General features: G+C 33.3%; 13 protein-coding genes across 13 annotated transcripts; 8 read left to right on the top strand and 5 right to left on the bottom strand. All coding sequences in view use genetic code 12, as the record gives it.

Moving 5' to 3' along the window:
* Positions 1–43: 43 nt before the first annotated feature.
* Positions 44–421, bottom strand: KAR5 (Kar5p; the record flags this gene model as incomplete). Its single annotated transcript, XM_709219.2, has 1 exon — positions 44–421. The coding sequence occupies one exon, from the start codon at positions 419–421 to the stop codon at positions 44–46; it is 378 nt and encodes a 125-aa protein (XP_714312.2).
* A 399-nt stretch (positions 422–820) lies between these two features.
* CAALFM_C601000CA (uncharacterized protein) lies at positions 821–2071 on the top strand (the record flags this gene model as incomplete). The annotated part of the gene is made up of 1 exon (XM_709218.2): positions 821–2071. One exon carries the CDS (start codon positions 821–823, stop codon positions 2069–2071), a length of 1251 nt encoding a protein of 416 aa, XP_714311.2.
* A 71-nt stretch (positions 2072–2142) lies between these two features.
* RIM9 (Rim9p) lies at positions 2143–3183 on the bottom strand (the record flags this gene model as incomplete). Its single annotated transcript, XM_709217.2, has 1 exon — positions 2143–3183. The coding sequence occupies one exon, from the start codon at positions 3181–3183 to the stop codon at positions 2143–2145; it is 1041 nt and encodes a 346-aa protein (XP_714310.2).
* Positions 3184–3805: 622 nt separating this feature from the next.
* CAALFM_C600980CA (uncharacterized protein) lies at positions 3806–4858 on the top strand (the record flags this gene model as incomplete). The annotated part of the gene is made up of 1 exon (XM_709216.2): positions 3806–4858. The coding sequence occupies one exon, from the start codon at positions 3806–3808 to the stop codon at positions 4856–4858; it is 1053 nt and encodes a 350-aa protein (XP_714309.2).
* A 298-nt stretch (positions 4859–5156) lies between these two features.
* HAL21 (3'(2'),5'-bisphosphate nucleotidase) lies at positions 5157–6140 on the top strand (the record flags this gene model as incomplete). Its single annotated transcript, XM_709215.2, has 1 exon — positions 5157–6140. A coding segment is annotated over one exon (984 nt), but the record flags the coding sequence as incomplete, so codon positions are not given.
* A 194-nt stretch (positions 6141–6334) lies between these two features.
* CAN1 (Can1p) lies at positions 6335–8050 on the bottom strand (the record flags this gene model as incomplete). The annotated part of the gene is made up of 1 exon (XM_709213.1): positions 6335–8050. One exon carries the CDS (start codon positions 8048–8050, stop codon positions 6335–6337), a length of 1716 nt encoding a protein of 571 aa, XP_714306.1.
* A 2177-nt stretch (positions 8051–10227) lies between these two features.
* Positions 10228–12570, top strand: TOP1 (DNA topoisomerase 1; the record flags this gene model as incomplete). The annotated part of the gene is made up of 1 exon (XM_709212.2): positions 10228–12570. The coding sequence occupies one exon, from the start codon at positions 10228–10230 to the stop codon at positions 12568–12570; it is 2343 nt and encodes a 780-aa protein (XP_714305.1).
* Positions 12571–13454: 884 nt separating this feature from the next.
* On the top strand, positions 13455–14345 carry CAALFM_C600940CA (pheromone-regulated protein; the record flags this gene model as incomplete). Its single annotated transcript, XM_709211.1, has 1 exon — positions 13455–14345. The coding sequence occupies one exon, from the start codon at positions 13455–13457 to the stop codon at positions 14343–14345; it is 891 nt and encodes a 296-aa protein (XP_714304.1).
* Positions 14346–15016: 671 nt separating this feature from the next.
* On the top strand, positions 15017–15751 carry CAALFM_C600930CA (uncharacterized protein; the record flags this gene model as incomplete). Its single annotated transcript, XM_709210.2, has 1 exon — positions 15017–15751. The coding sequence occupies one exon, from the start codon at positions 15017–15019 to the stop codon at positions 15749–15751; it is 735 nt and encodes a 244-aa protein (XP_714303.1).
* A 204-nt stretch (positions 15752–15955) lies between these two features.
* Positions 15956–16411, bottom strand: CAALFM_C600920WA (uncharacterized protein; the record flags this gene model as incomplete). Its single annotated transcript, XM_709209.2, has 1 exon — positions 15956–16411. One exon carries the CDS (start codon positions 16409–16411, stop codon positions 15956–15958), a length of 456 nt encoding a protein of 151 aa, XP_714302.1.
* A 1656-nt stretch (positions 16412–18067) lies between these two features.
* Positions 18068–20758, top strand: CAALFM_C600910CA (uncharacterized protein; the record flags this gene model as incomplete). Its single annotated transcript, XM_709208.2, has 1 exon — positions 18068–20758. The coding sequence occupies one exon, from the start codon at positions 18068–18070 to the stop codon at positions 20756–20758; it is 2691 nt and encodes an 896-aa protein (XP_714301.2).
* A 502-nt stretch (positions 20759–21260) lies between these two features.
* On the top strand, positions 21261–22160 carry CAALFM_C600900CA (uncharacterized protein; the record flags this gene model as incomplete). Its single annotated transcript, XM_709207.2, has 1 exon — positions 21261–22160. One exon carries the CDS (start codon positions 21261–21263, stop codon positions 22158–22160), a length of 900 nt encoding a protein of 299 aa, XP_714300.1.
* A 65-nt stretch (positions 22161–22225) lies between these two features.
* On the bottom strand, positions 22226–24490 carry CAALFM_C600890WA (uncharacterized protein; the record flags this gene model as incomplete). Its single annotated transcript, XM_709206.2, has 1 exon — positions 22226–24490. The coding sequence occupies one exon, from the start codon at positions 24488–24490 to the stop codon at positions 22226–22228; it is 2265 nt and encodes a 754-aa protein (XP_714299.2).
* Positions 24491–25229: the final 739 nt, after the last annotated feature.

Below are 25229 nucleotides of genomic sequence, written 5' to 3'. Positions count from 1 at the left end.
GTTGTTCGAATTAGTCATTTCATCCATTAATGTTCTGTAAAACTCAGTTAATATTCCCATACACTTGTAAAATCTGATCTTTAGCAAATGGTAAACTTACTTGATGGCATATATTTCTTATTTCTCTGTAGTAGCCACTGAAAGTTGTCCAGTATTGAGGCGACTTTTCCAATAACAAGATACAAGTGTCTAAATTCTGAGATCTGCATTCACTGGGATAGGATATTTCGGCATTTTCAAATTCACATATTGATAATTGTATTGCAATCAGTTTCTGTTGGAATGGGGAGATTGTCTCAATACCCTCAGCGCATTGATTTATTATTGGTTCCAATGCTTTTTTGGCACAATCATTTCTCCAATTGTCTGACAATTCAAACTTGAAATCACCAAAAAGCTGTAAATCGTGTGCAACAACCATGACCAAACAATGAATAAGCAAGACAATAATCATTGACTTTGTTGAGTAGTTTGATCAAATACAGCATTTCACTGGAAATATTGGTTGTATTATATGACTGGCATAACGGTCAGTTGGACAAACTTCAAACAATTCTGAAACATGTCTGATTTGGAGTTTATACTACCATCACATAGTCTATTCATTCTATTCAAACAATTCTATCAATAGAGTAATTCTTTTGAAAGTCATTATTGGCAGATCTGTTGAGTGTTAACGTAAAAATATTAAAATGGTTTTGACAAGAACTTTGAAAGAAACAATTCGGAAGAATATTTTGGTGGAGAAAAAAATATACAAAACTGCTGTGAAAAATTTTAAAAACCAAGCCTAAGCTCCTATATCTGAAAAGTATCTTCCATGCTAGAAACAAGGATATTAAGATCATTACCTCAGGTAAGGAAATACCTGGTAAAACGCTTTCGATCTCCCTTTCTGTTTCTTCCTAATGAAACAAAGCATATATTTGATGAAGAAAAACTAACACCAGAAGAAAATAAAGCAGCTATTCCATTAAAACCAAATTACGACAATTTAGAAAAAATACATCATGAAGTGATAAATCCAGAAGAAGTATCAGATCTCGTGGTAAAACTTAACTCAAATGATATTCTAGTAAGCATATTGTCGAAAGATGGATATCTATTTGGTGATAAAAATTATTTACTTACAGGAACAAATAAACCAACCAGGTTCAAGGCTACAAGTATTTTGAATAGTTGGTGCCGAATTTTCAATAATCAAATTAAAGACTTGAAAGAAATTTCTCCAATGCAATTCTGGGATCCTGTCGTATCACCCCAAATCAGTAAAGCTATTGAAGAATATGGAGATAATTTTGAAAAACTTTTCCAAGAAACAAGGGCATTGAAGAATTCTAAATTGAAAAAACATGGAGATATCCCACCATCAGAATTAGTGGACATGATTACGGTGGATAATTTGTCACTTTATGTTTTGAACAACTTGAGTTCTATTGAATCCTTAGCAGTATTTGTTGGGTTTATGCGGAATCATATTGAATATTATACCGTCGAAGGTTTAAGTGAGATATTAGCAAAATTGACTGATATTTGTTATAGATTACATGGCGACATTGATTATGAGTTATATTTATCAGTGAAACAAAAACATCCTGGTGTCATTCAGAAACTACCATCCGATACTATTGATAAATTGGCCAATTTGTTAGCCTCAAAGAATTGGGAGTTATCCAAGGAGTTGATCCGGGTGCTTATCAAGCGAGATGTGTGTCCTTCAGAAACAACAATGAATGAGTTCTTACTCAATTTCGTTAATAGTGACCCCGAAACAAAATTAAAAGAGTTATCGTTCCTAAAACTGGCCATTTTTAGCAGAGGAGTGAACGAATTATCATTACAAATAGTCTTGACAACCATAAGGAATATTCACGAATTTAGCAAATTAATAGAGTTGATTAAAACCTCAAATCAATGCCAATTAATCTTATCAAAATACCAGCACATCTTGTTTGCAACATTGAAAAGAGTGACTACTAATTTACCGTTACAAAAAGCTCAATTTGTTAGAGTATTAACTGAAAACAATGTCCATGTTGACAACGATTTGATGAGAGTTTTAGAAAACTGACTGGCCGACAGATTTGGCGGAGATCTGTAAATATTATTGTAAATCGTCTATTAATATGTATAAATTAATCATTATACTGGTCGTAAATTTTGTAATTCTATGAACTCATGTGGACTGCTTCCACGTCTAGAATCATCAGTGTCAAGGAAAGTTCTTGGTTCTACAATGCTGACATCGTGGTGCTCAGATAGTAGTGATCCAGCTGTATTGGAAGTAGGTTGCTGGACATTGTCGCCATTTCTAGTGTAAAATCCATCTGTGTAAACATAGAATCCATCGTCACTGGCATTATCGTTCCAAAACTCATCAACATAAGTTTTTCTCATTATTCTCATATCATCATTAGCATATCGATATTCACTTTCAAAAAACTTTCTTGAAGAAATTGATCGCTTGATGAAACACAACATCGATGTGACTAAAGCCATCAGCACAATCGGTATTAATTGAAGCCATCCAAGGTATGACAAGTTCGGGGTAAACAATAAAATATCAGCTAAAAAAGCCAACAACGTAGTTAACACTGAAAAAAAAGTAAACACTAACATTAGATTTAAAAAAGGAGTTAAATCAAATATTGTTTTATTAATGGTTACGCTTGCCCTTTTGTTATTATGATTTGTATTGTCAATGTTGTTGTTGTTGTTATCTTCTTCGTCAGAGTGTATGGTTATTTCATGCAGACTATCGTTGAGTTGTATACCTTCTAGGTCCTTCTTAGTCTTAATGTATTTGAAAAATAGTATTATGATTAGCCCAAAAATAACTATCAACAATAAGCTCGAAAAGCAAAAGGCAACAACATGAACCACTAATAACTTGGAAATTGTATATCGTACATCTGATGGCAAGACAATACCACCAGTTCCAAAAGATTCATCGTTGTCATATGCATAAAATGTGCTATTAGTGGAAGGATATCCAATACTTGGTTTTGAGCATATATGTCGTTCAACATTACATATCCCAAATACTCCAAATTTGTAATTGTTATAATATGATAAATAGATGTTTGCATCAGGTGTCGTGAAGGGAACCGCTATTACTGGTAGTAGCTGTATTACCCAGCACACAATTAACAATATTAATAATGCTATAAATGCTTTGAACATCGCATGGATCTGGATTTCATTTAGTGCCGATTGGGGGGTGTAGTTGATATCCGCAGTTTTTTCAAGTGTTTATCTGAGAACATCACTGAAAAAAATATACAGTGAGCATTTTTTGCTTGTGCTACATCAACAGATTCATTATTATATTTTTGAAAGAATTTATCACTGTAGTGGTTATTGAGATGCATTAACTTACATGGTACTTACTAGCGTGATTCTTTGTAGAGACAAAGCAGAGATTATTAACAACATTAAGGCTTTATCTGAGTGGTTTTTTATTTTGTGAAGTTAAACTTTACAAAGATAGCAGACTATTGTTGATGAACTTCTAGATTTATCAGTTTGTATCTGCAAGATATTCAATGAATCTGCTTTTAGCAAACATTTTCAGATATTGGTCCTAGTATACAGCTGACAGCTTAAAATATTCAGCCAATCTGATACATTTAGTTAAAGTATTGTCAGCCCCACGGAGAGAAAAAAATAGTCACACCTTAAATTATTTTCTCTTCTACTACATATAATATTTACCACCAACTGATAACTACTCCTCCAACAATTCAAATTCCATACTTTCATGTTTCATTGTCCACAGACTTCTTGAAGTGAAAACCTTTAGCAAATGTATTTAGGGTTGGTCTTATCGTTATTTGTTTCCCAAATTTTGCATCTAATAAGCGCTCATCCCATCAACGACGACAATTCGATATTCATAGATAACCGCGACCCCACCACACCAATTGACTCCGAGATCTATTCCAATCTATATACATATGCACATTTAATTGACATATCGTATTGCATTTCAGAAGTCAACAGAATAGAAGAACCATTTAAATGTAATTTGAATTGTGAAAAGAGATTTCCTAACATTTCTTTAGTTTATCAGTTTTATTTCGACGACTCGGTTACAGGGTACATTGCCAAAACAACATCAAACATCTTTAGATATAATGAAACAATTGCAGAAGACAAAAAAACAATAATTGTTGCACTTCGAGGGACAAGATCAATATTCGACACTTTAACTGATTTAAAAGTTGATATGATACCATATTCGAATACTGGGACTAAACTACCGCTTTGTGGATTCGATTGTAAAGTTCATAGAGGATTTCATGATTACTATACAAGAACCTTATCTATTATACATCCATATATAATGGAGGAGTTAAATGATTGTATCGAGGATGATAATTATGAACTAATTATTTTGGGCCATTCATTGGGTGGTTCAATTGCCTATCTACTAGGGTTGCATTATCTTGATTTAGGTTTTGATAAGCTAACCTTGGTCACAATGGGTCAACCATTGCTTGGAAATGAAAATTTTGTAAGTTGGGGAGATAAAGTGTTAGGGAGTGTGAATGAAGCTAAACATAACGAGTTTAAAAGGAAATTTTTGAGAGTTATTCATAAGAATGATGTTATCACGACTTTACCCAGGGATCAAAATATATTTAACCGATATAGTCAGTTTGATAACCAAATATATTTGAATTGTTCTGAGACAGATACGAGACCAACTATTAACGAAGTTATTGATTGTTATGATGGATCCAATAATCAATGCATTGCCAAAGATTTCCCTTTTTTGATGTTTGAAAGACGTAATTATTTACAAATACACATCAATTATTTCAGACAAATGGGGTTATGTGGAATATTGAATTGATGTATGGGTTATTTATTTCTCTTTAGGTTTTTATAGTGGAATTCCAGCTACCATTTCGCTTACCTAATCTCACGTTTTCTTCTGAATCTTAATCAACAAATATCAATTTTTTTCAGTTGCTTCAACTAATACTCTACTCCTCCATTGAATGAAGACATTATTCATTTCAACACTCTCCATATTGCTTGTATCATTACTTTTCACATATAAACCACTCACCACCAAACTAAATCTATTCACTCGTTTCATTTCCATGTCTCACACTACTCACCCATATCAGAAGGAACTTGAAGTTGCAACTTTGGCTGTGAAGCGTGCCTCGTTGCTCACTAAACAATTGAGTGATTCCATTGTGCAGACTGCCAGGTCTGGTACACTAACCAAGGATGATAAATCGCCTGTGACTATTGGAGATTTTGCCCTGCAAGCGATCATCAACCACGCTATTAAATTGAATTTCCCTAGCGACGAGATTGTTGGTGAAGAGGATTCACAGGAATTACAGGAAAATAGCAGTTTAGCTGACCAAGTATTAAGTCTAATCATCAAGATCCAACAGGAAACTAGTGTGTACAATGATGTTGTTGGAACATTGACAGACAAGAACAAAGTGTTCCAGAGCATCGATTATGGTAACTCGCAAGGTGGACTGAAGGGGAGATTCTGGGCATTGGACCCAATTGATGGGACCAAAGGATTCCTCAGAGGTGACCAATTTGCAGTGTGTTTGGCATTGATTGAAGATGGGAAAGTGGTATTAGGTGTTATTGGATGTCCAAACTTACTGGAAAACATTGTATCGAACGAAGAACATTCAGGGGTTGTTGGTGGGTTGTACTCTGCTGTCAAAGGAGTTGGCTCATTCTACAGTGAGTTGTTCAAAGAAGGTACTGAGCCATTGTCACAACAAAAACCAATAAAAATGCAAAACCACACAAACCCTAGCCAGTTGAAAGTTGTTGAAGGTGTTGAAAAAGGTCATTCTTCGCATTCAACCCAAGCTGAAATCAAAGCTAAATTGGGCTTTGATCCAACCACTGTGGCAAAACAAACTGTTAACCTCGACTCACAAGTCAAATACTGTGTGTTGGCAAGTGGACAAGCAGACATATATCTCAGATTGCCAGTAAGCGATACATACCGTGAGAAAATCTGGGACCATGCAGCCGGTAACATTTTAATATACGAAAGTGGTGGTCAAGTAGGTGATGTTACTGGTGCACCATTGAATTTTGGTAATGGCAGAACATTAGATTCTAAAGGTGTGATTGCCGCAAAAWAAAGAAATATTTGATAAGGTTATTGATGCAGTTACTGAAATAAGAAAGTCAAGCACTCCAAGAGTTTGATAATCACTTTGCACCCTGAATAGATTTATATCTTTACAAGTAAATGGTATCTTTATTATTATGCAAATGTGTAATTAAATTTTTTAAAAAACAGTCTAAACTTATAGAATTATATATAAAAAAACGTTTATGCAACAATAGCCCAGAATTTATCCCATGCATTCTTTGGTGGTGGAATATCAAATTCTGCATCATTAATATCTCTAACACCAGAATCAATATCACATTCATCCAATGGAACCAAAATATTGCTCATTTTAAAAGAATCTTTCCCGAATCCATAAAAGAAAAAGTGGAATCCAACCCAAAGAACAACGAATAATATAACAGAAATATAAGCAGTGAAAAAATCACTAGCATTGAAATCCCAAAACACGGTAAAACCTTGAATTAAAACCACAATGAAACAAACAACCATACCATAGTAAGCACTAAATGGCATAAAGAAAGCTTTGAAAGGTAGGGTATCTCTGCTGATACCCCTTCTTTGAAGAGTTTTCATAAATCTAATGTGACTTACGGAAATGAATCCCCATGAGATTAACCCTGCGGTTGCAGTAATATTCAAAAGCCAAGTGAAAGCTTTGTTACCTTGACTGGAACAGGCCAAGTAACCTAATGCACCAAATGCAGCAGTAAAGGCAACGGCAAAGAATGGAACACCACCTTTATTGGTTCTAAGGAAAAATTTAGGAGCAACACCAGCTTGAGCTAAACCATAGAGGATACGTGATCCAGAATAGATGTTTGAGTTACCAGCTGAGATAATGGTTGTGACAATGACGGCATTGAAAATGTGTGGTAAGACTTTAGTACCGGAATTTTCCATAGCAATAAGGAATGGAGAATTTCTTGTAAAACCACCATCTTGAGTAAGTTTTGGATCGTTGTAAGGCACTAAAAGACCCATGAAAAGCATACACAAAACGTAGAATACCAAAATTCTGAACATAACTTTTCTAATAGCACTTCTAAGAGCTCTTGGAGAAGCTTCACCGGCGGTAACAGCAACTAATTCAGTACCTTGGAAAGTGAAAATGGAGTTAATAAGCCCACTAACAAATGCAGCAACATATTTACCATTATTGTTAACTAAAATACCATCACCCCAAGCATAACCGTTTCTCCAATAACGGAATCCGACAGGACCGGTTTTACCAGCACCACAAACCATGATGAAAGCATAAATGATCCAACCGAAAACGGCAATAATTTTAATCGAAGCAATCCAAAATTCCACTTCCCCATAAAATTTCACAGGGAAAAAATTGAAAATTGTCAAAATAACGAAAAATATAGAAATCCAAGCTGCTAAGGGCACGGCATCAGTCCAGAATTGAATAACTTGACCAACAACAGATAATTCTAAACCAAAAGTGACAGCCCATGAGAACCAATATAACCAACCATTAGCAGCACCACAACTCTTGGAGACCCAACGAGTGACGAATTGAGCAAAAGAACCAGAAATAGGGATGTAAGTAGCCATTTCACCAAGAGATTGTGTGACGGAAAAACAAATTGTTGTGACGAATAAAAATGAAATTAATGACATTACTGGACCAGTGGTATGAAGTAATGAACCTGTAGATATAAATAACCCTGTACCTATAGTACCACCAATGGCAATCATAGAAACGTGTCTGGCTTTTAAATCTCTTTTGACTTCACCAAATTCATCATTTATACTTGAAGCTTCTATTATATCTGAATCTTGAACAAAATCAGTTTGATGTTTAGTTTTTTTGTTTGATTTACTGATTGATGATGATATTGGTTGTACCAGTTTTTGATGGGATTCATTTGAACTACCCATTCTATATTTCTCATAATCTTCTGGCATATTGAGGAGATATATGATATATTTAGAGTTTAATTGGAAACTGGAAGAGGAGAAGATTTGATAAAAAAAGGAGAATATAAAGTGAACAAAAAAAACCTAAAATTCTAATAGAAACAATAGCAAATATATATCTATATATATGAATATATGAATATTTGTTGATAATATGAAATAATGGTTTTTAGTTAAATTGATAAAGACTAACTGCTAGTAGAGAAAAAAAAGAAATAAAAACAACAAAGGCTTAATAAAACAAAGGAAAAATTTAATGTGGAGGAAAAGAAAAGCAAGAAAAATTTCTACTTTTAGTCATTGATTGAGATAATTTATTTGATCAATTGATAAGAGAGATGCAGATCGATTAATTAATTAGGACTATTTTCCCTCAAATTATCTCTTACAGTTGTTAAACTAAATGGAAGAGATGAGCCAGTGGTGTGGCTAGTTTTGAAAAATTTTGCAATTTGGATGAGCTGCAATTATCTGTCCATTATACGTATTAAAGTAAACTTAAACGAGATATCAATTCGGATCAATTCATCCACTCACGTCCCAGTATCTCAACACTGATTGATAAGATTTCGGGGATTTTTTTTTGGCCAAGAAAAACAAGTCAGTAATAATCTTGTGTGGGGCCCAAATAAAGGGGGGATAACAAAGAATGAATTAATTAAGTTTTACTAATCAGTAGGGCCAAATCAACTAATCAAATGATTATGTATTATGTGAGATCAATTATTATTTAGGGCGTTTTGACATCATGGTTGGTTAGATGCGATGGCATAATTTATTTGGAACGGCAATTCATCGCGATAATTCATTCGCCTCGAATTTTTTAAACATTTCAAATTGCCTCATCGGAAAAAAAAAGAAACAAACACAACCTAAGAAAAGAAATTACTTTTAATTTACAGAAAAGATGAATAAGAGCTTTTGTGAGATCAATGAATTGAGTTATGGAATATTGAAAAACGCCTTGTCGTAGAGTAATACTAATGATAAATGAAAATTGTTTGGCCATAGACAATTATCACAGTTGTTAATTCAGCATTAGCCACTTCGTAATTGATGATCTATTCCAATATTTGAATATGTTGTAGCCACAATTCGTTACCTTCTTTGTTTATTTACATCATCCATTAATGTTATAGTCCTTGTTCGTAGTATTAAAAGACATGTTCATTGTTTGGGTGCAACTAATTTATCTACCACTATCCAAGATCTTCGATTTAAAAAATTGCTATTGTTATTGATAATTCTTCTTCAATCTAATCCATCTAAGCTTTAAAGTATATTAATTTTTTGAGTAAAATTTGGTGCCAAAATTATTGCAAAATAATCTACAAACAATATTAGGTTACTTTTCTTCAAAAATATACGAGATACGAATTTTTGATGGATTAAAGGGGGAAAGAGATGTTTTGGGTTGAAAGATGGGTATCAAAATAACCCAACACTTATTCATTCAATCTCCTCCCACATATTTGCTATGATTTAATCAAATTAGTTTATTAATTTCCTTAATAGCAAAATTCTATTGACTAATTGATATTGTTCCAACTAAAACAATAGTTGTTGTTTCACACTATCATTGGCTATAATCCGTACAAAGACACGTCTTACAAGAATTCCTCAAACACGGTCAAAAAAATACCAACTAACTTCTGTTTCTCCCCACTCACACGACCCAACTATTTTTTTGGTGATGGTTTTAGGCGCGACGTTAATCATTTTTACTATTGAGAATGATGTCTCCCACATTCTATTACACCTCATCTTTCATCTTCATCTTTCATCTTTCAATCACTAAATATAACCTTGCGACCTTCACAAAATTTTTTTTTTTTGACAAACAATCCAAAATTACAATTTTCATTTCTTCTTCTTTTATATATAAAAAAGTTTTTCATCATTAATTTCACCACACATCTCATTAGCAATTGGGCAAAAATAGAAAGTAATTTTATAACTTATAACCAAAAAACAATTCAAGAACAATATCATTATTACTAAATTTATCACGGAATTTGTTTTGCAAATCAAGTAAGAACAATTTCCATCAATTTACTCATCAGTTTGGTTGTAATAATAAAAACAGATTATTTTTCTTATCATCACCACCAAGAGTATTCCGTTATTTAAATCCATTATTTGTTCGTTCATATAGCATAATTCCTATGAGTTCATCAGACGAAGAAGACATTGCCTTGTCTAGACTCGCTAAAAAATCATCCTCGATCACTTCAGCTTCCACTTATGAAGACGATGAAGATGATGATATCCCTTTAGCTAAAAAATCCAGGAAAAAGAGGGTTGAATCTGATTATGAAGAAGATGAAGACGAAGTCCCATTGAAAAAGAGAAAATTGTCTAATGGTAGAGCAAAAAAACAAGTTAAAACCGAAACTAAAGTTAAAAAGGAACCTAAAAGTGCCAATAAATCCAAATCTACATCTAAAAAGGACACCAAAGTTAAGAAAGAGAAAACTACAGTCAAGAAGGAATCTAAAGCCACAAGCACTAAAGTGAAAGAAGAATCCAAAACTCAATCAGATTCACAAGCATCGGTTAAATCTGAAACTCCTGAAGAAGATCAAGGGTACAAATGGTGGGAAGTGAATCAAGAAGAGGAAGGTGATGGTTATATCAAATGGCAAACACTAGAACATAACGGTGTTATGTTCCCACCACCATATGAACCATTACCATCTCATGTCAAATTATATTATAACAATAAACCAGTTAATTTACCTCCAGAAGCAGAAGAAGTTGCCGGATTTTATGGAGCAATGTTAGAAACTGATCATGCTAAAAACCCAGTTTTCCAAAAGAATTTTTTCAATGATTTTTTGGAAGTTTTAAAAGAATGTGGTGGTTGTGGTGTTGAAATTAAAAAATTTGAAAAATTAGATTTTAGTAAAATGTATGCTCATTTTGAAAAATTACGTGAAGAGAAAAAGGCCATGAGTAGGGAAGAAAAGAAAAGAATCAAAGAAGAAAAAGAAAAAGAAGAAGAACCTTATAGGACTTGTTATCTTAATGGTAGAAAAGAATTAGTGGGGAATTTCCGTATTGAACCTCCAGGTTTATTCCGTGGTCGTGGTGCACATCCTAAAACTGGGAAATTAAAACGTCGAGTAGTGCCGGAACAAGTGACTTTGAATTTAGGTAAAGATGCTAAAATACCTGAACCACCTGCAGGCCATCAATGGGGGGAAATTAGACATGATAATGAAGTCACTTGGTTAGCCATGTGGAAAGAAAATATTTCTGATTCATTGAAATACGTTAGATTTGCTAATAATTCTTCAGTTAAAGGTCAATCCGATTTCAAAAAATTTGAAACGGCGAGAAAATTAAGAGATCACGTTGATTCTATTAGAAAAGATTATACCAAAATGTTAAAATCAGAGAAAATGCAAGATAGACAAATGGCCACGGCTATGTATCTTATTGATGTTTTTGCATTGAGGGCTGGTGGTGAAAAAGGTGAGGATGAAGCCGATACCGTTGGTTGTTGTTCATTACGATATGAACATGTAACTTTAAAACCACCCAACAAGGTTATTTTCGATTTTTTGGGTAAAGATTCAATTAGATTTTATCAAGAAGTTGAAGTTGATAAACAAGTTTTCAAAAATCTACGAATTTTCAAAAAATCTCCTAAACAACCTGGTGATGATTTATTTGATCGTATAAACCCTTCATTAGTCAATCGACAATTACAAAATTATATGAAAGGATTAACAGCAAAAGTTTTCCGTACATATAATGCCTCGAAAACCATGCAAGATCAAATTGATATAATTGAAAATGAAGGTACAGTGGCGGAAAAAGTGGCTAAATTCAATGCTGCCAATAGAACGGTGGCTATTTTATGTAATCACCAGCGTACGGTCAGTAAAACCCATGGTGATAGTGTTCAGAGAATTAATGACAAATTAAAAGAATTCATGTGGCAAAAGATTAGATTAAAGAAGATGATTTTACAATTAGAACCCAAATTAAAAAAGAAAGATCCGAAATATTTTGAAGAAATTGATGATTTAATCAAAGAAGATATTGAACATATTCATCATACTATAATTAAAAGACAACGAGAACAAGCTAAAAAAAAATTAGAACGTGATAATGAAAAATTGAAACTTGAAGGTAAACCATTATTAACTGAATCAGATATAAAAGATAAATTAGATAAAATTGATGAATTAGAAAAAGAATATCAAAAAGAATTGAAAACTGGTAAACCAATAGTCACCAAAAATGCTACCGTTGAAAAATTAAAACAACAAATTGAAACTCTTGAAAATAAAATTCTTAATGTTTCAATTCAATTAAAAGATAAAGAAGATAATTCTGAAGTTTCTTTAGGAACTTCAAAAATGAATTATATTGATCCAAGATTAATTGTTATGTTTTCTAAAAAATTTGATGTTCCTATTGAAAAATTATTTACCAAAACTTTAAGAGAAAAGTTCATTTGGGCTATTGAATCAGCTGATGAAAATTGGAGATTCTAAAATCGGGAGAGGGAGTTGTTTCTTAGCTTATTATTATATACTATATGCTGTAGAGTAAAATTTTGTACCTTGTAATATATATACACTTTGTTTCAACATAAAAAAATAGATTGATACTGCAGTGTGAAAAGGAATATGCACACACCAAGCAAGTGCATTTTAGATAAAGGATTGGTGTTTTGATATTGGAAGGGCGAAAGATGAAGGGGGGGTATCACATAGACACGTACAATCAAGAAATTGAAATTTTTCCGAATTCCGTTAAATAAAAATTTTTACGCGCCTCAAATTTTCTTCTGTTTTTGTTTTTGCAACTTCTGCAGATAGAGAACAGTTCCCAATAATCTCTATTGGAAAGATATCACAATCTCAATAGAGTAATCGTGGGACAGTCTAATAACAATACGTATATACTCTCTTTCAGAAGAAAATAAACAGAGAATAGAGTCGTTGGTATTATTCTACTACACACAGATTAAGCTCTCACAATATGATTTGATTGCTATATTGTGTATGTTGTAGAAGGGTCTATATTTAGAGAAACATTCTTTTGGAAACTTTAGCCCCGACCCTCAACCCCTATACACATAAACACGTCTTTTTTATAAAAAAAATTATTTGAATATATGGGTTTGATGCACAATCCAAATACTTTAAGAAACGTTACTTGAATTAAATTTCATTTGAGATTGAACACATGGTTATTTCGTAACTACATCTCTACGATCTAAAATCATCAAATGATGTTGAATCTATATAATGCATTGAGTTTTCAAACTTTCTTTTTCTTAGATTTTTTTGAAGAGGTCAGATTCAAATTACGTTCCTTTTTTACTTCCTGAATTTCTTTCACTCTTCCACCCTCCCAATTGTTACTTTTCAAAATGATCACCGCTATACTTTTGCTTATAGCGAAACAAGTCACTGGAGTTGAACTTCACCACCATCATAAACATGCCAGTAATATAACCACATTATCAATTACACCCACTTTGGTAGCTCGAGATGCCACAGAAGATGCCATGCCAACATTATCAACTGGTGAACCAACACTTTCCATAACTCATATACCAGTACTGAAAAACCCCTACATATATTCTTCAAATTTACCTTCCAATTTAGTCTTCATAGTCATTGGTGCTATTCTTGGAGCCATTTTATTACTGATTATATTATATCGAATAACTGCTCATTTTAAATATAATCGACAAGCCATGAATGAAAAAGAAACTTATTATACCAATTTAACGGAAATATTGAATCAAAAAGGTACTCCTTATTCAAGAAATTCATCAATTTTAGATCTCAGTAATAGTAATAACAACACCACTGATTTATCAAGTTCATCAACATCATCTAATCAAGGTCGTTCTTATCGTGATAGTGTTTTAGGAAATAATAAACCAATGATGACAAATAAACCTTCAAGAAATTCAATGTTCATTAGTCCCACTATGGATCTTAAAACTTTTGAATTGCCATTATATCAGAAACAACATAGTACTTCTCTGGCATCATTGATATTGAGATATAATAATGATAGTAGCACGATTGTTTCTACAGCGTTTGATGAGAAAAGTAGAATCACCACTACATCAACCACAGTAGATGGGAATGAGTCTTCAATTAATGGGTCTACTATTAATGGATCATATTTGGAAAATGGGAAATTGGCTCCACCACCTCCGAAAAGAGTTGTACGTGCACCTAGTTTATATCTTGAAGATTTATTAAATGATAAATCAAAAGATGATAAAGAAGAAGAAGGGGTATAGGGCTAGTCATAATGTTAGATGTAAATAACTTATCATGTTTATCAGCATTTATAGAATTAATAGATACTTCGAAGCATTTCTGGTCCCGCTGTAATAGTTTTGAGCTTATCTTTTTTTGATTACGTAACCAGGCATTAATTGTTGGACTGATTCGCACTACCACTATTTAGTCATTGAATCCCTTATGTCTTTTGTTCTATTCCAGTTGTTCTTTTGTTTCCGTCCCCCCGCCCCGCCTTGTTCCTCCACCATTCTTCACTATTTTGTGTCGACAATTTATGACCATTCAAATTTCATATCAATGTAATTTATTTCGGGGCCAGCAATCTAATTCGTGGAATCTTTATTAAAATTGTTTCGTCATTTTATAGTTCACTAATATTAGCCAATTAAATAGTTAAAATCTAGTCACATTTTATATTCTTCTATAGTTACTCTCTTCTCTTCAATCTCTTTTTTGGTTTGTCTGGTTATTACATTTCCTCATATCCGATCATCGATTTTCAATTTCACAACTATCCACAATTTATTTTTTTCTTTTTCCTGTTTTTCAATTACATTGGTTTTTTTTTCCTTTCTTTCAATTTTTTTGCTATCTTATAATTATATTTATCTTATTTATTCTTATCTAACCCCCCTCCTAACAATTCCATTTATATATCCACTTCAATATGATTAGAAATTCAATTAAATCAATTAAACTCAATTCAATTGTTGCTTCAAGAACAACCACCACCACAAGATTGGTTCATTCTTCATCAAGAATTTTAGCTAAAGGTGATTCATCAACAATTGATTCATATAGATTACCTTCACAAACATCAATTAATGAATGGGAATTCAAATATGATTTCATTCCTAAAACTTCAGAACCAAAAGTTCCTCCATTGACTAAAGAAGCCGTTAAACAAGATATTGCTCATGAAAAAGCCAAATCCGTGGAAAGAGAATTATTTGCTAAAGAAAGTAACTCTTCAATTAAAGTTGAAGCTAATGATGCTAAAGTAGTACATGGAGGTGAAAGTGTTGCTGCTGAACCAGTATTAAAAGAAGATACCGGTAGTGCTCCAATTGATGTTTCTACACCAAAATCAAATATTAATGTTTCTTCTTCTACTACTTCTACTAAACCAAAGAAATCGGCCAATCATGATAAATACGTTCAATCATCAATTAATCCAAATATCAATTCTGGTAATGTGGTTAATTTAAGTGAAGGTGAAGTCGATCATAAAACGGAATCGGTTGATAAACAAAGTCCTGTTGTTGAAGATATTGAACATGATAATTTGACTTATCAAGGTGAAATCAAAAAGGAATCAAGTGGTGCTGGGTTAGGAATCTTTGCCTTGTTAGGTTTAGGTGGTGCTGGTTACTATTACTATTCATCTACTTCGAAGAAATAAGTTGAGATTTATAGAGTATAATCATTAATGTGAATCTTGGATAAATAATTCAATAAATAAATAAATATTCTTCTATTTTTGAATATGTATATATAACTTATACTTTTCATTTTTTGCACTATATATCTACCATTTCATCGATGGCTTTTATTTATAATTCATCTACATACAAGATTGTTTTTAAAATCCTTTGGAAAACACTTTCTAATATTGTCTTGAAGCTTCTTGACAAGCTTTCAATTGTTGCAAATAGTAATCACAAATTTGCATGTTACCACCATTGTCTTCTAAACATCTAGTAAAATTTCTAGCATCGGCATCACAATGTTTAGCTTGTTCTTGAGTTTGTTGTTGTTGGTAAGCGGCAACTTGTTGTTGTTGAGGAGCAGCTTCAACTGGAGCAGATGATGAAGAACCACCAAACAACCCAGTGATACCAGCACCCAAAGTATGACCAATAGTAGAACCAACAGCTACACCAGCAGCGGTAGAAGCCATTTGTCCAAACAAACCTGGTTGGCTGGATTGAGTTTGCACTGGTTGAGCTGGATGAGCAGATGGGTAAGATTGTGGTGGAGCATGGTGAGCTGGAGCAGCAGCAGTATGAGCTGATCTAGTTTGTTGTCTTGGAGCTGGAGCTGATCTTCTTTGTCTAGGCATGATTAATTATTGTTGTATTCTATAAAGTTGATTAACAAATGGGATTATAACTAAGATGTGAAAACGTTTACAGATCTACTACTTATATATAGTTAAGTACTGAGGGAGAAAAGAAAAAAATTCGAAAAATTCTCACTTAGTGGCAAACGTGTTAACGGTATATGCAGGATATCCCGGGTATTAGAACCCTCCAGTAGCTCGTCATAACCAAGCCATACCCTGATGTAACTGTACTAGAAGAGTAAAAAGTATTTGAATGACTGTAATGATATGCTAGTTTAGTCAAATCAACACTTTGAAGAATCAATGTTCGGTGAAACCAGGTTATTGACGAGCGGAAGAGAAACGGTTATTACTATTTCGGGCGAAAATCGAGTTCCGTGTATGACCATTGTTAAGACTTATTTTTTTTTTTCTTTCTAGTATGTTCCAAAGAAAGCACAGGATAAAACCTAGGGTTTGAGTTGGCCCAATGTAAATCTTGGTAACAAGTTGTAACTGACAAGTTCCGAATTGTGATTTAATAGATCATGTTTGTAAAGTGTTGCAAAATAATTCAAAGTACTAACAATGCCAAAGATATTTTGCGTGTGCAAATAAACTGACCAATAGAATTTCTTAAATTGGTAATCGCATTTTTGAATACTGATATCAATGCAGCATATATAATGTAACGCCCTATTTTTACAATTGAGTTGGATTCCTCAACCATGAGAGGGCATAAGAGACATTTTTGGAATGAGAGTAGCTATGCATGTAGTTGAAGAGTTGATCTATTTTGTAAACATAATTTTGAGCTACAAATAACATTTCTCCAGTTACCCCATATTTCAAAACCGCCATTGACAAATTCAACACCAAGAAGTATACTCGATTCCCTTTTCAATTCTACTATTTATGAAAGTAACGAATTGAGAGTTTAACAGCAATGGCAAGTAATATATTGTAGTTGCTAATACCCGTTAATGCTACCAATACCAACACACCCTCCTTAGGTACGAAATCTGCTACACAAAAATCCTGTAGAGTGAAATAAAATAAAACAATCAATCAATTTCGTACATTAATTTGCTTATTTTGAGATTTCTTGCTGTCTTCATTGCTCTAACTTCCTCCCCTCTCAGTCTAGTTGGCTCTCTTACCTATAAAAGCTCAACAATTTATAATTCAATTTTGAAATATGAAACTAGACCAAAACTGTATAAGCCAAAAGTACTAAAAAAAATACCGCAAGAGAATTTTATTCACTCAATTGAACAATTATATTGAATTTCATTCTTTAACTCTAAACATGTACTTCTTCACTGTCAAATGAGAAATTTTCTACCGTTGTAAACAACTCAAAAACACTTACTTTTTTAAGCTTATTATTCAAGTATCGGTTTCATTCTCAACAGATTAATGAAGTTTTTGCTTTTTTGTTTTAAATTTGTGTTGTGGCCACCTCAATTTGTCGCACTACTTTGTTTTTTTTTTTCTAGGCGTCGTCTTCTTTATCAACAACTGATTCAAACACTTTATTCAACTATCTTTTTTTTTTTGATCTTTCTTTTGATATAAGAAAGTTAAGTTTTAAGAATTGAAAAAACTCAAATCTCAATTGAATTACTGATTACTTATCATTATATTTTACTTATTTAATTTTTTTTTAAAAATATGGACATTGAAGAGCGTTTAGAAAAAGCAGAACAATCTGATTCTCCATCTTTGGTTGGATCTTCCATTAGATCAGCCGACGATTCCACTCACAAGAATTATATCCACCCAGAAAAATACAAATCTTCCAAAGATATCAACAAATTGAAAAGATATTCGAAATTGAATTCAGCAATTACCGCATCTTTGGATGATTTGATCAATGAAGGGGCTTTGTTAGGATCAGAAGCTGATTTTGACAAGTTTTTAGACCAGGATGGTAGTGTCAAGACTGATGCTCAATATACACCCGAAAAAAAGGTTGCTCTGGAAGAAACCGATGATGTTACAAGCACTAAAGGTGATGAAGTTGAAGTTTTGAAAACCCAGAAAGAGGACAAGAAAGCACAAGTTGCAGAATCTTCCCCTCAGAAATCTTCTTCTGATGAAAAATCTTCTGAAACTGAATCTTCGGTAATTGAATCAGAACCTGAAATTAGTAGTACTGAAGATACTGCTACTGATAATGTTGGAGGTAAAACTGCTGCCTCTTCCTTCTACAAACAAGAAGATTATTCAACCCCTAACTTATCTGAATTTCAATTAGAACACGATATTAAAGATCACAAAGAATTGATAGACCACGTCCAATCTTATGACTTGCAAAAATTACCAAATTCCAATTCTAGTTTCAATTCCAAATTTAGAAAAGATGAAGAAGTGGTCTCTGCTACATCATCACAGCCTACTTTGCTTTCTCCAGCGCAGCAACAAAGATTAGAAGGTGGATTACATACTCCTTTTTTTCATACTGAAAGACCAAGATCCAGATCAAGGTCAGCTAATCCAACATCTACAACCAGAGATAGATCTTCCTCAAGAAATTCAACTGGTTCAAGGAAACCTCATTTGGCTCGTGGTGACTCTTACAAGAGTACTCATGAAGAAGAACCTTCTAAATATGAATTACCAGCTGATTTAGCTCAGGAAGTTGATGAAGCCAAAGAAGAAGAAGAACCAGATGAAAGACGTTCAAGACAATCGAAACCAACTATGGGTGAATCTATTGCTGCTGCCGAAGCCAAAGCCGAGGCATTAGGTAAAGCTGCCGATCCAGCATTTGAAGCTGATACCCCATTGACTAGAGATCCTTCATTAGTAACTACTGGTGATTATACTAATTTTGAAGTTGATACACCAAAGAAGGAAATCCCCTTGTCAGACAATTTCTATACTGCTCGTTCTGCTTCTGCCACCAATTATCTTCGTTCAATTTCTCGTTCTCGTTCTGCAGCAAGAAATGCAAGTTCAGTAGTTGGAAAAGATGAGAAGAATGATTCAAGTACTGATGCATTGGTTAGAGAAGGCGCTTTGATCAGTGATGATCCATATTCTACTATTGAACAATTGGATACCATGGTAGAAGAGGTTTTACACATTGGAGACAATACATTAACCCTGGATACAAAATCAACTGACACGAAAGATAGTGAGAAGGAAAAGTTTGTCGCAGAACCTAAAAGTGTTGACAAAACGAAAGAATTAGAAACGAAGACCTCAGAGAAAAGTGAAGAGAGTAAAGAATCGGGTGTTGAAAAACTAAAAGAGTTCGATACCGAAAAAGAAATCTCAGTAGAAGAGTCCAAAAAAGTTGATGACAACGATGAAACAGATTTGAAAGAATCAAAAGAAACTAAGGTCGAAAAAGCTTCCGATAAACCAATTACTCATGAGGAACTTATTGATGAAGATATCGAAAAAGCAAAACATCAAAGTAATGAAAAAGATGATGCCAATACTGATGTTCTAGCTGAAGAAGGTGCTTTGGTCAATGAAGACGATTATGATTTAGTTGATAAAAAAGAATTGGAAAAAGAAGGTATTACAACTGAAGAGGAGGCACCTTTGAATATCAAGGAAAAAAAATCCGAGAAAACTGTTCAAGAAGATGTTCTTGAAAGTAGTGTAAAAAAAGATGATGAAAAGCCAATTTTAGATGTTGAATCAAAAGAAGCTAAGAAAGCTGCGGATGACGAAGAAAAAGCTGCCAGCGAACAACCACCTCTGGATATTGTGGAAAAGTCATCAAAGGAAACTGAAGAGAAAGAAACAGATGAAACAACTAAAGAAGAATTACCAGTTGGCACTAAAGTAGAGGATTCAGAGAAAGATACTACCACTTTGAAATCAGAAGTAGAGGAATTGGAAAAATCTGAAGAGCAACCTTTAGATATTAAAAAGAAAGAAGTTGTCGAAACCAAAGATGACGTCGCCACAGAAAAATCTAAAGATGTTGAACAGGCTGTTTCTTCAACTACCAAAGAAACAACAAAACCTGAAGTTTTGGAAACTGAAAAACCGAAGCCCGCAGTTGCTGATGATGATGATTTGGATGATTTGGATATTTCGCCAGAAGAAATCCGTAAACATCTTGAATCACAACCAGTTTATATTTTCACTTCATTAGCCGGTGGTATGCAAGTCATACTTAGATCAAATAATTTGGCGGCTATTTTACAAGGTAATGGAATCAAATTTGAGTATCGTGATTTGGGAACTGATGAAGAAGCTAAAAAGATTTGGAAAAGACAAGCTAATGGTAAGACTTTACCAGGTGTTGTCAGAGGAGATGATTATATTGGTAATTGGCAAGAAATCGAGGATGCTAATGAAGAATACAGATTGAGAGAGTTGTTATATGAAACTTTATAGTTTGAATACATGTTTGGTTTTATAAGTTTTGAATCAGCCAATTGTGTTTGGTTTGGGATTTGGTTCCCCTTAAAAATGTTCCTCGAAGAATTGTTTATTGTAATTTTTATTTTTATAAAGAAATAATTAAGCTAATTCCCACATGAGCCCCAGTATATTGTTTTTATAACTAAGCCATCTCAAAGATCCGAACTATCAAACACTCTGCTAACAAAGTTTGGCTGTTACTTTTAGTAATTGCAAGGAAAATCGAAGAATAAGCGAATCGTATATTTTTTTTCTGGTATAATCATCATCATCATAATCCCCAAACTCTTAAATTTGAAAATTTATAGTCCAACTCTCCTGCACTTTAGGGCGGCGCATAGGGGGAAATTAATATTTCACACACCATTGGTGACAATTTCTGTACCAATATTAATTTACGTTTGCCCTTTTTCATATTGCTAAAAACTTTCTCCACACACACACACAGACAACCCATATCATATATAACAATCAAATGTCAATACTTCGGAGAGAAGGAGCATTAAGGGTTAGTCGATATACATTAAAGAATGTACCTCTTGCGATTGTCACCCCAATCAACCAACAACTGATGGTGATGGTGATGAGACGGGATTTGGATGCAACCCACCAATCAAGTTTGATAATCAACCCACAGATACCACGGCTACTTTCGAATCCACAATATATAAATTTCAGTCAATATCGTATATTAAGAAACGAGCATAAAGAGATTGATAAAAAGGAACTTGAACGTAAAATTAATGTCAATAAAGTGGTTGATCAATTAAGAGAATATGTACCTGATATATTAGAAACATCATTACCCAAATCAATTATTTCTAAAGATATATATTTAAGAATATGTCCTTCTCAATTTGATGAAAATTATTTACCCAAATTGAATGGACTCGTCACATATTATACTACTTGTAAAGCCATCCAATTATTTTTAACTTCAGTAATGTTGAGTCCAAAAGTTAAATTACATATACAATCAATCCGAGTTTCACATGGACCAGATCCACAATGTATGTTTAATGATACCACAAAAATATTCTTACGATGGTCTACATGTCCGGATGGATGTTCTCATTTGGATGCCCAAGGTACATCACAAGCACATTTGGGTACTCATAAATGGTCAGAAGAAGATACTAAAAAAATATTTGATAATCATAAAAGTTTATCTACTTTGGTATCAAAACTACCTGGAACAATAATGGGATTAACAAAAGAACCGAAAAAGTTGGAAAGAGTGATTTCAGGATTATTTATATTTGAATTAAATGAAGATAATTCAAAAATATTGGTTCATACTATTGAAAATATGGAAATTATTGAACGATTTGAACCTGAAACACAACCAAATGTCAATGCTTTAAGAGTTTGTTGAAAAGAAAGAACAAGATAATAGTTTATTAATTACTCCTCCTTTTAGAATGTTTATTAAATGAACTCCTATATTAAATCACGTATATATTTTGGAATACTATCAATTAACCTATTAGTATTACCAGCACCACCACTGTCATCAGTTTTTTCCTTGTGTATAGCTTGCAATTGATACGTTAAAAATTGCAATTTTTCTAATGAAGTTAATTTTCTACCTAATTTAGAATGGATTAAATTCCAAAATACATTATCTTGAACTTCAACTTGAGGTTTTTGTTGTAGATCCGTTAATTGAAGTGTCAATAAAAGTTGAGTTTCAGCTATTGAATTTGATTTTCGTAAAAGACCATACAATCTGATTTGCATAAACAAAATAATCGTCACAATTGTAAATAGAATGAAAAAAGCTGTCGTGATATTTTGTTGTAAATAAGATGACACATCAACTGTTGATGCTTTGATTTCAGCTTTAGGTTCATTTTTAACTTCTGGTTCCACTTTTTTAACCTTCTTTTTGGCAGGTTGTTTGATGGCTGGTGGTCCATCTATGAAATACGTTTGTTTAACAATCTCCTCTTTCAATTCTTTGATCAACTCTTTTGTCGTAGCAGTCAGTCCTGATAAAGACAGTTTTTCAATAACTGATTTCATCCACGATCTTCCTGTCCATTCCACATGATGATAAATTAGCAAGTTCGTGTGATTCTCGTTGGCCCATGAAAAAACATATCTTGTTTTAACACTAAATACACCACCCAGAGGTACATCTGGTGTCACTGTTGTTGAAACCACAACTATATAATCGGCAAAATTCAAATGTTCAATGGTTTCAGTGACTTCACATTTAGTCGATTTTGGACCGATTGAATATCCCAATGCACGACGATAAATATATTTACGTTCAAGAACAGCCGGGTCTTCTTCTGATGGACGGAAATCACTAATCTCTGATATTTCTGACCCATCATGGGTTTCAAGGAAATTGGTTTGGAACTTGGTATATGGCCCAAACAATATGGCAAATACAATACCCATGGGGGCATCAATAACTTCATCAACTAATTCTATCTCTGCTTCTAACTTTTCATAATTTGCCGTAGTTGGAGCATGTGCATCTGGACCGTTGTTAGTATAGGGTGATTCTGATTTGAGTTTGATTAATTTGGTACTTAGCACTTCTTCAATGTCAAGTTCACTTTCTTCTTCTTCTTCGTCCTCACCGCTGTTATCTAATGATTGCACATCATTATCCTCTTCATCGTCTCCATCAAGTGATAATATATATGATTCAATATTTTTATTGGGAGAATCAATAGCGTTATTTTCTAATTCATCTTCACTGGTAAGTGTCAGATCATTGTTTGATTTCCCAGTTTTGCCTTTCCATAAAGTCAGCATTAGTTCATAGGTTTGATCTCGCGAAAGGAAACTTGCAAATGTATGAAGGGTGCCATCAACAGTTTCAATACTAATTGCATTGGGGAACAATCCTGCAGTTGATCTTTTCTCAATCTTAACCACTTCTTCTAACTGAATAACTAGATTCGTGACCCAACCTAATAAATTAGAATTAAAACATATATAACTCTCACTCAAATATATTCTCCCCTGTAACAAAATTTCTCTGCTCAATGCACATGCAAAATCATCAACTAATCTATCTGTCAAGTCTAACGAATGGAAATTATTATGGAAATCAATGTTTCTTTTAATCGTTGCATATCGAAATTTTGAAGTTTTATAAAATTCGTCAACATACAATTTAGGGTCATATCTAGAAGCTGGAGGTGACATTGGTGACTTATCTAACATCGAATCAAATGTTCCTTCACTAACAGTTCTCTTTGATTTACGGTACGATATGAATTTAGGTGAAGACAATAAATTGGTGCCATTGGTGGATTGTTGTGATAATGGCGAGTTTGAAATATTTCTTGTAGACCCATATTCTTCTAAATCTTTCATGAATTTTGGTTTATCATCAGTTTGAGAAGCTTCATTGAGGGCATTGCCCTTGGAATCTTTTGAGATCACTGAATTGGCATCTTCTTTCGTAGTCAATGGATCTAAAGGAATAGATTTCTGTATTGTGGATGGAAACGGTAGAGATGATTTACTGGATGTGGTTGTTGTATCTATCAGTAGTTTCATTTGCAGATTAGTCAGACTAGTATCACCATTTTGCCATGTCCGGAAAGTTGAATTTGAAGGCTGTGTGGTAGATCTTTTCGATTGCGATTGTTGCAGTATTGGCAAGGATTCGGTTGAAGGTGGGAACGAATAAGACCAAGCATCCTCTTCATCATTGTCAAGTGGTGTCAAATCAGGCATATTCAATCAATTGTCAGGTGGAGGAGGTTTGATATCAATGAATCTAAAAAAAAGATGAAGGAAATACCCAATTTATATGTGTGTTAATCATAAGAGACGAAGAAATCCAAAAAGAAAAGAAAGCCATGGTTCGGAAAAATCACAAAAATTTCTTCTCGTATCACAAATTTCTTCTCACAACCAAAATAATAATAATAATTAAATCTTGTTGCGCTCAGGTGCTAAGCAAAAAAAATTGAAGTGTTGACTAAAATCATTAGAAATGATTGTAACAATAATACATAGCTCACAACCGTCGTATAGTCTACCAACAATTTATTGAACATTTACAATCAAACTACTAAAATGCTAAACGACAGTCCAAAAAAAATTCAACAACGACTACAACAAAGCAGAACTTACATACTTGATGGTTTTATGAGATGCTCTCTATTTTGGAGCCTAAGTGACGTGAAGATCTCTGAATTTTTTTTACTACAGATAAATTGCTCGCATGATTTTAGATTCTCAGTTACTAGTTTAAGAAGAAAAATCAATAAAATGACCTCATTTGTACAGCAAAATATGCATAAAGTGGGCTCATAATTTTCATTTTTATTACTATAAATAGAACAAACATGCAATAGCTCGCCCCAACATTTCCTTTTTTGGATTTTTATCCCTTAAAACAAATAATGTAAACAAAAAAATGTAAAGAATAGGCAACAACTTGCATAATTGCGCATAAGAGTCTGTAAGT

Source organism: Candida albicans, chromosome 6, assembly GCF_000182965.3.
Source record: "Candida albicans SC5314 chromosome 6, complete sequence".
Lineage (NCBI taxonomy): Eukaryota > Fungi > Ascomycota > Pichiomycetes > Serinales > Debaryomycetaceae > Candida > Candida albicans.
Note: the sequence above shows the minus strand (reverse complement) of the source record. Positions and strands in the feature narration are given on the sequence as shown.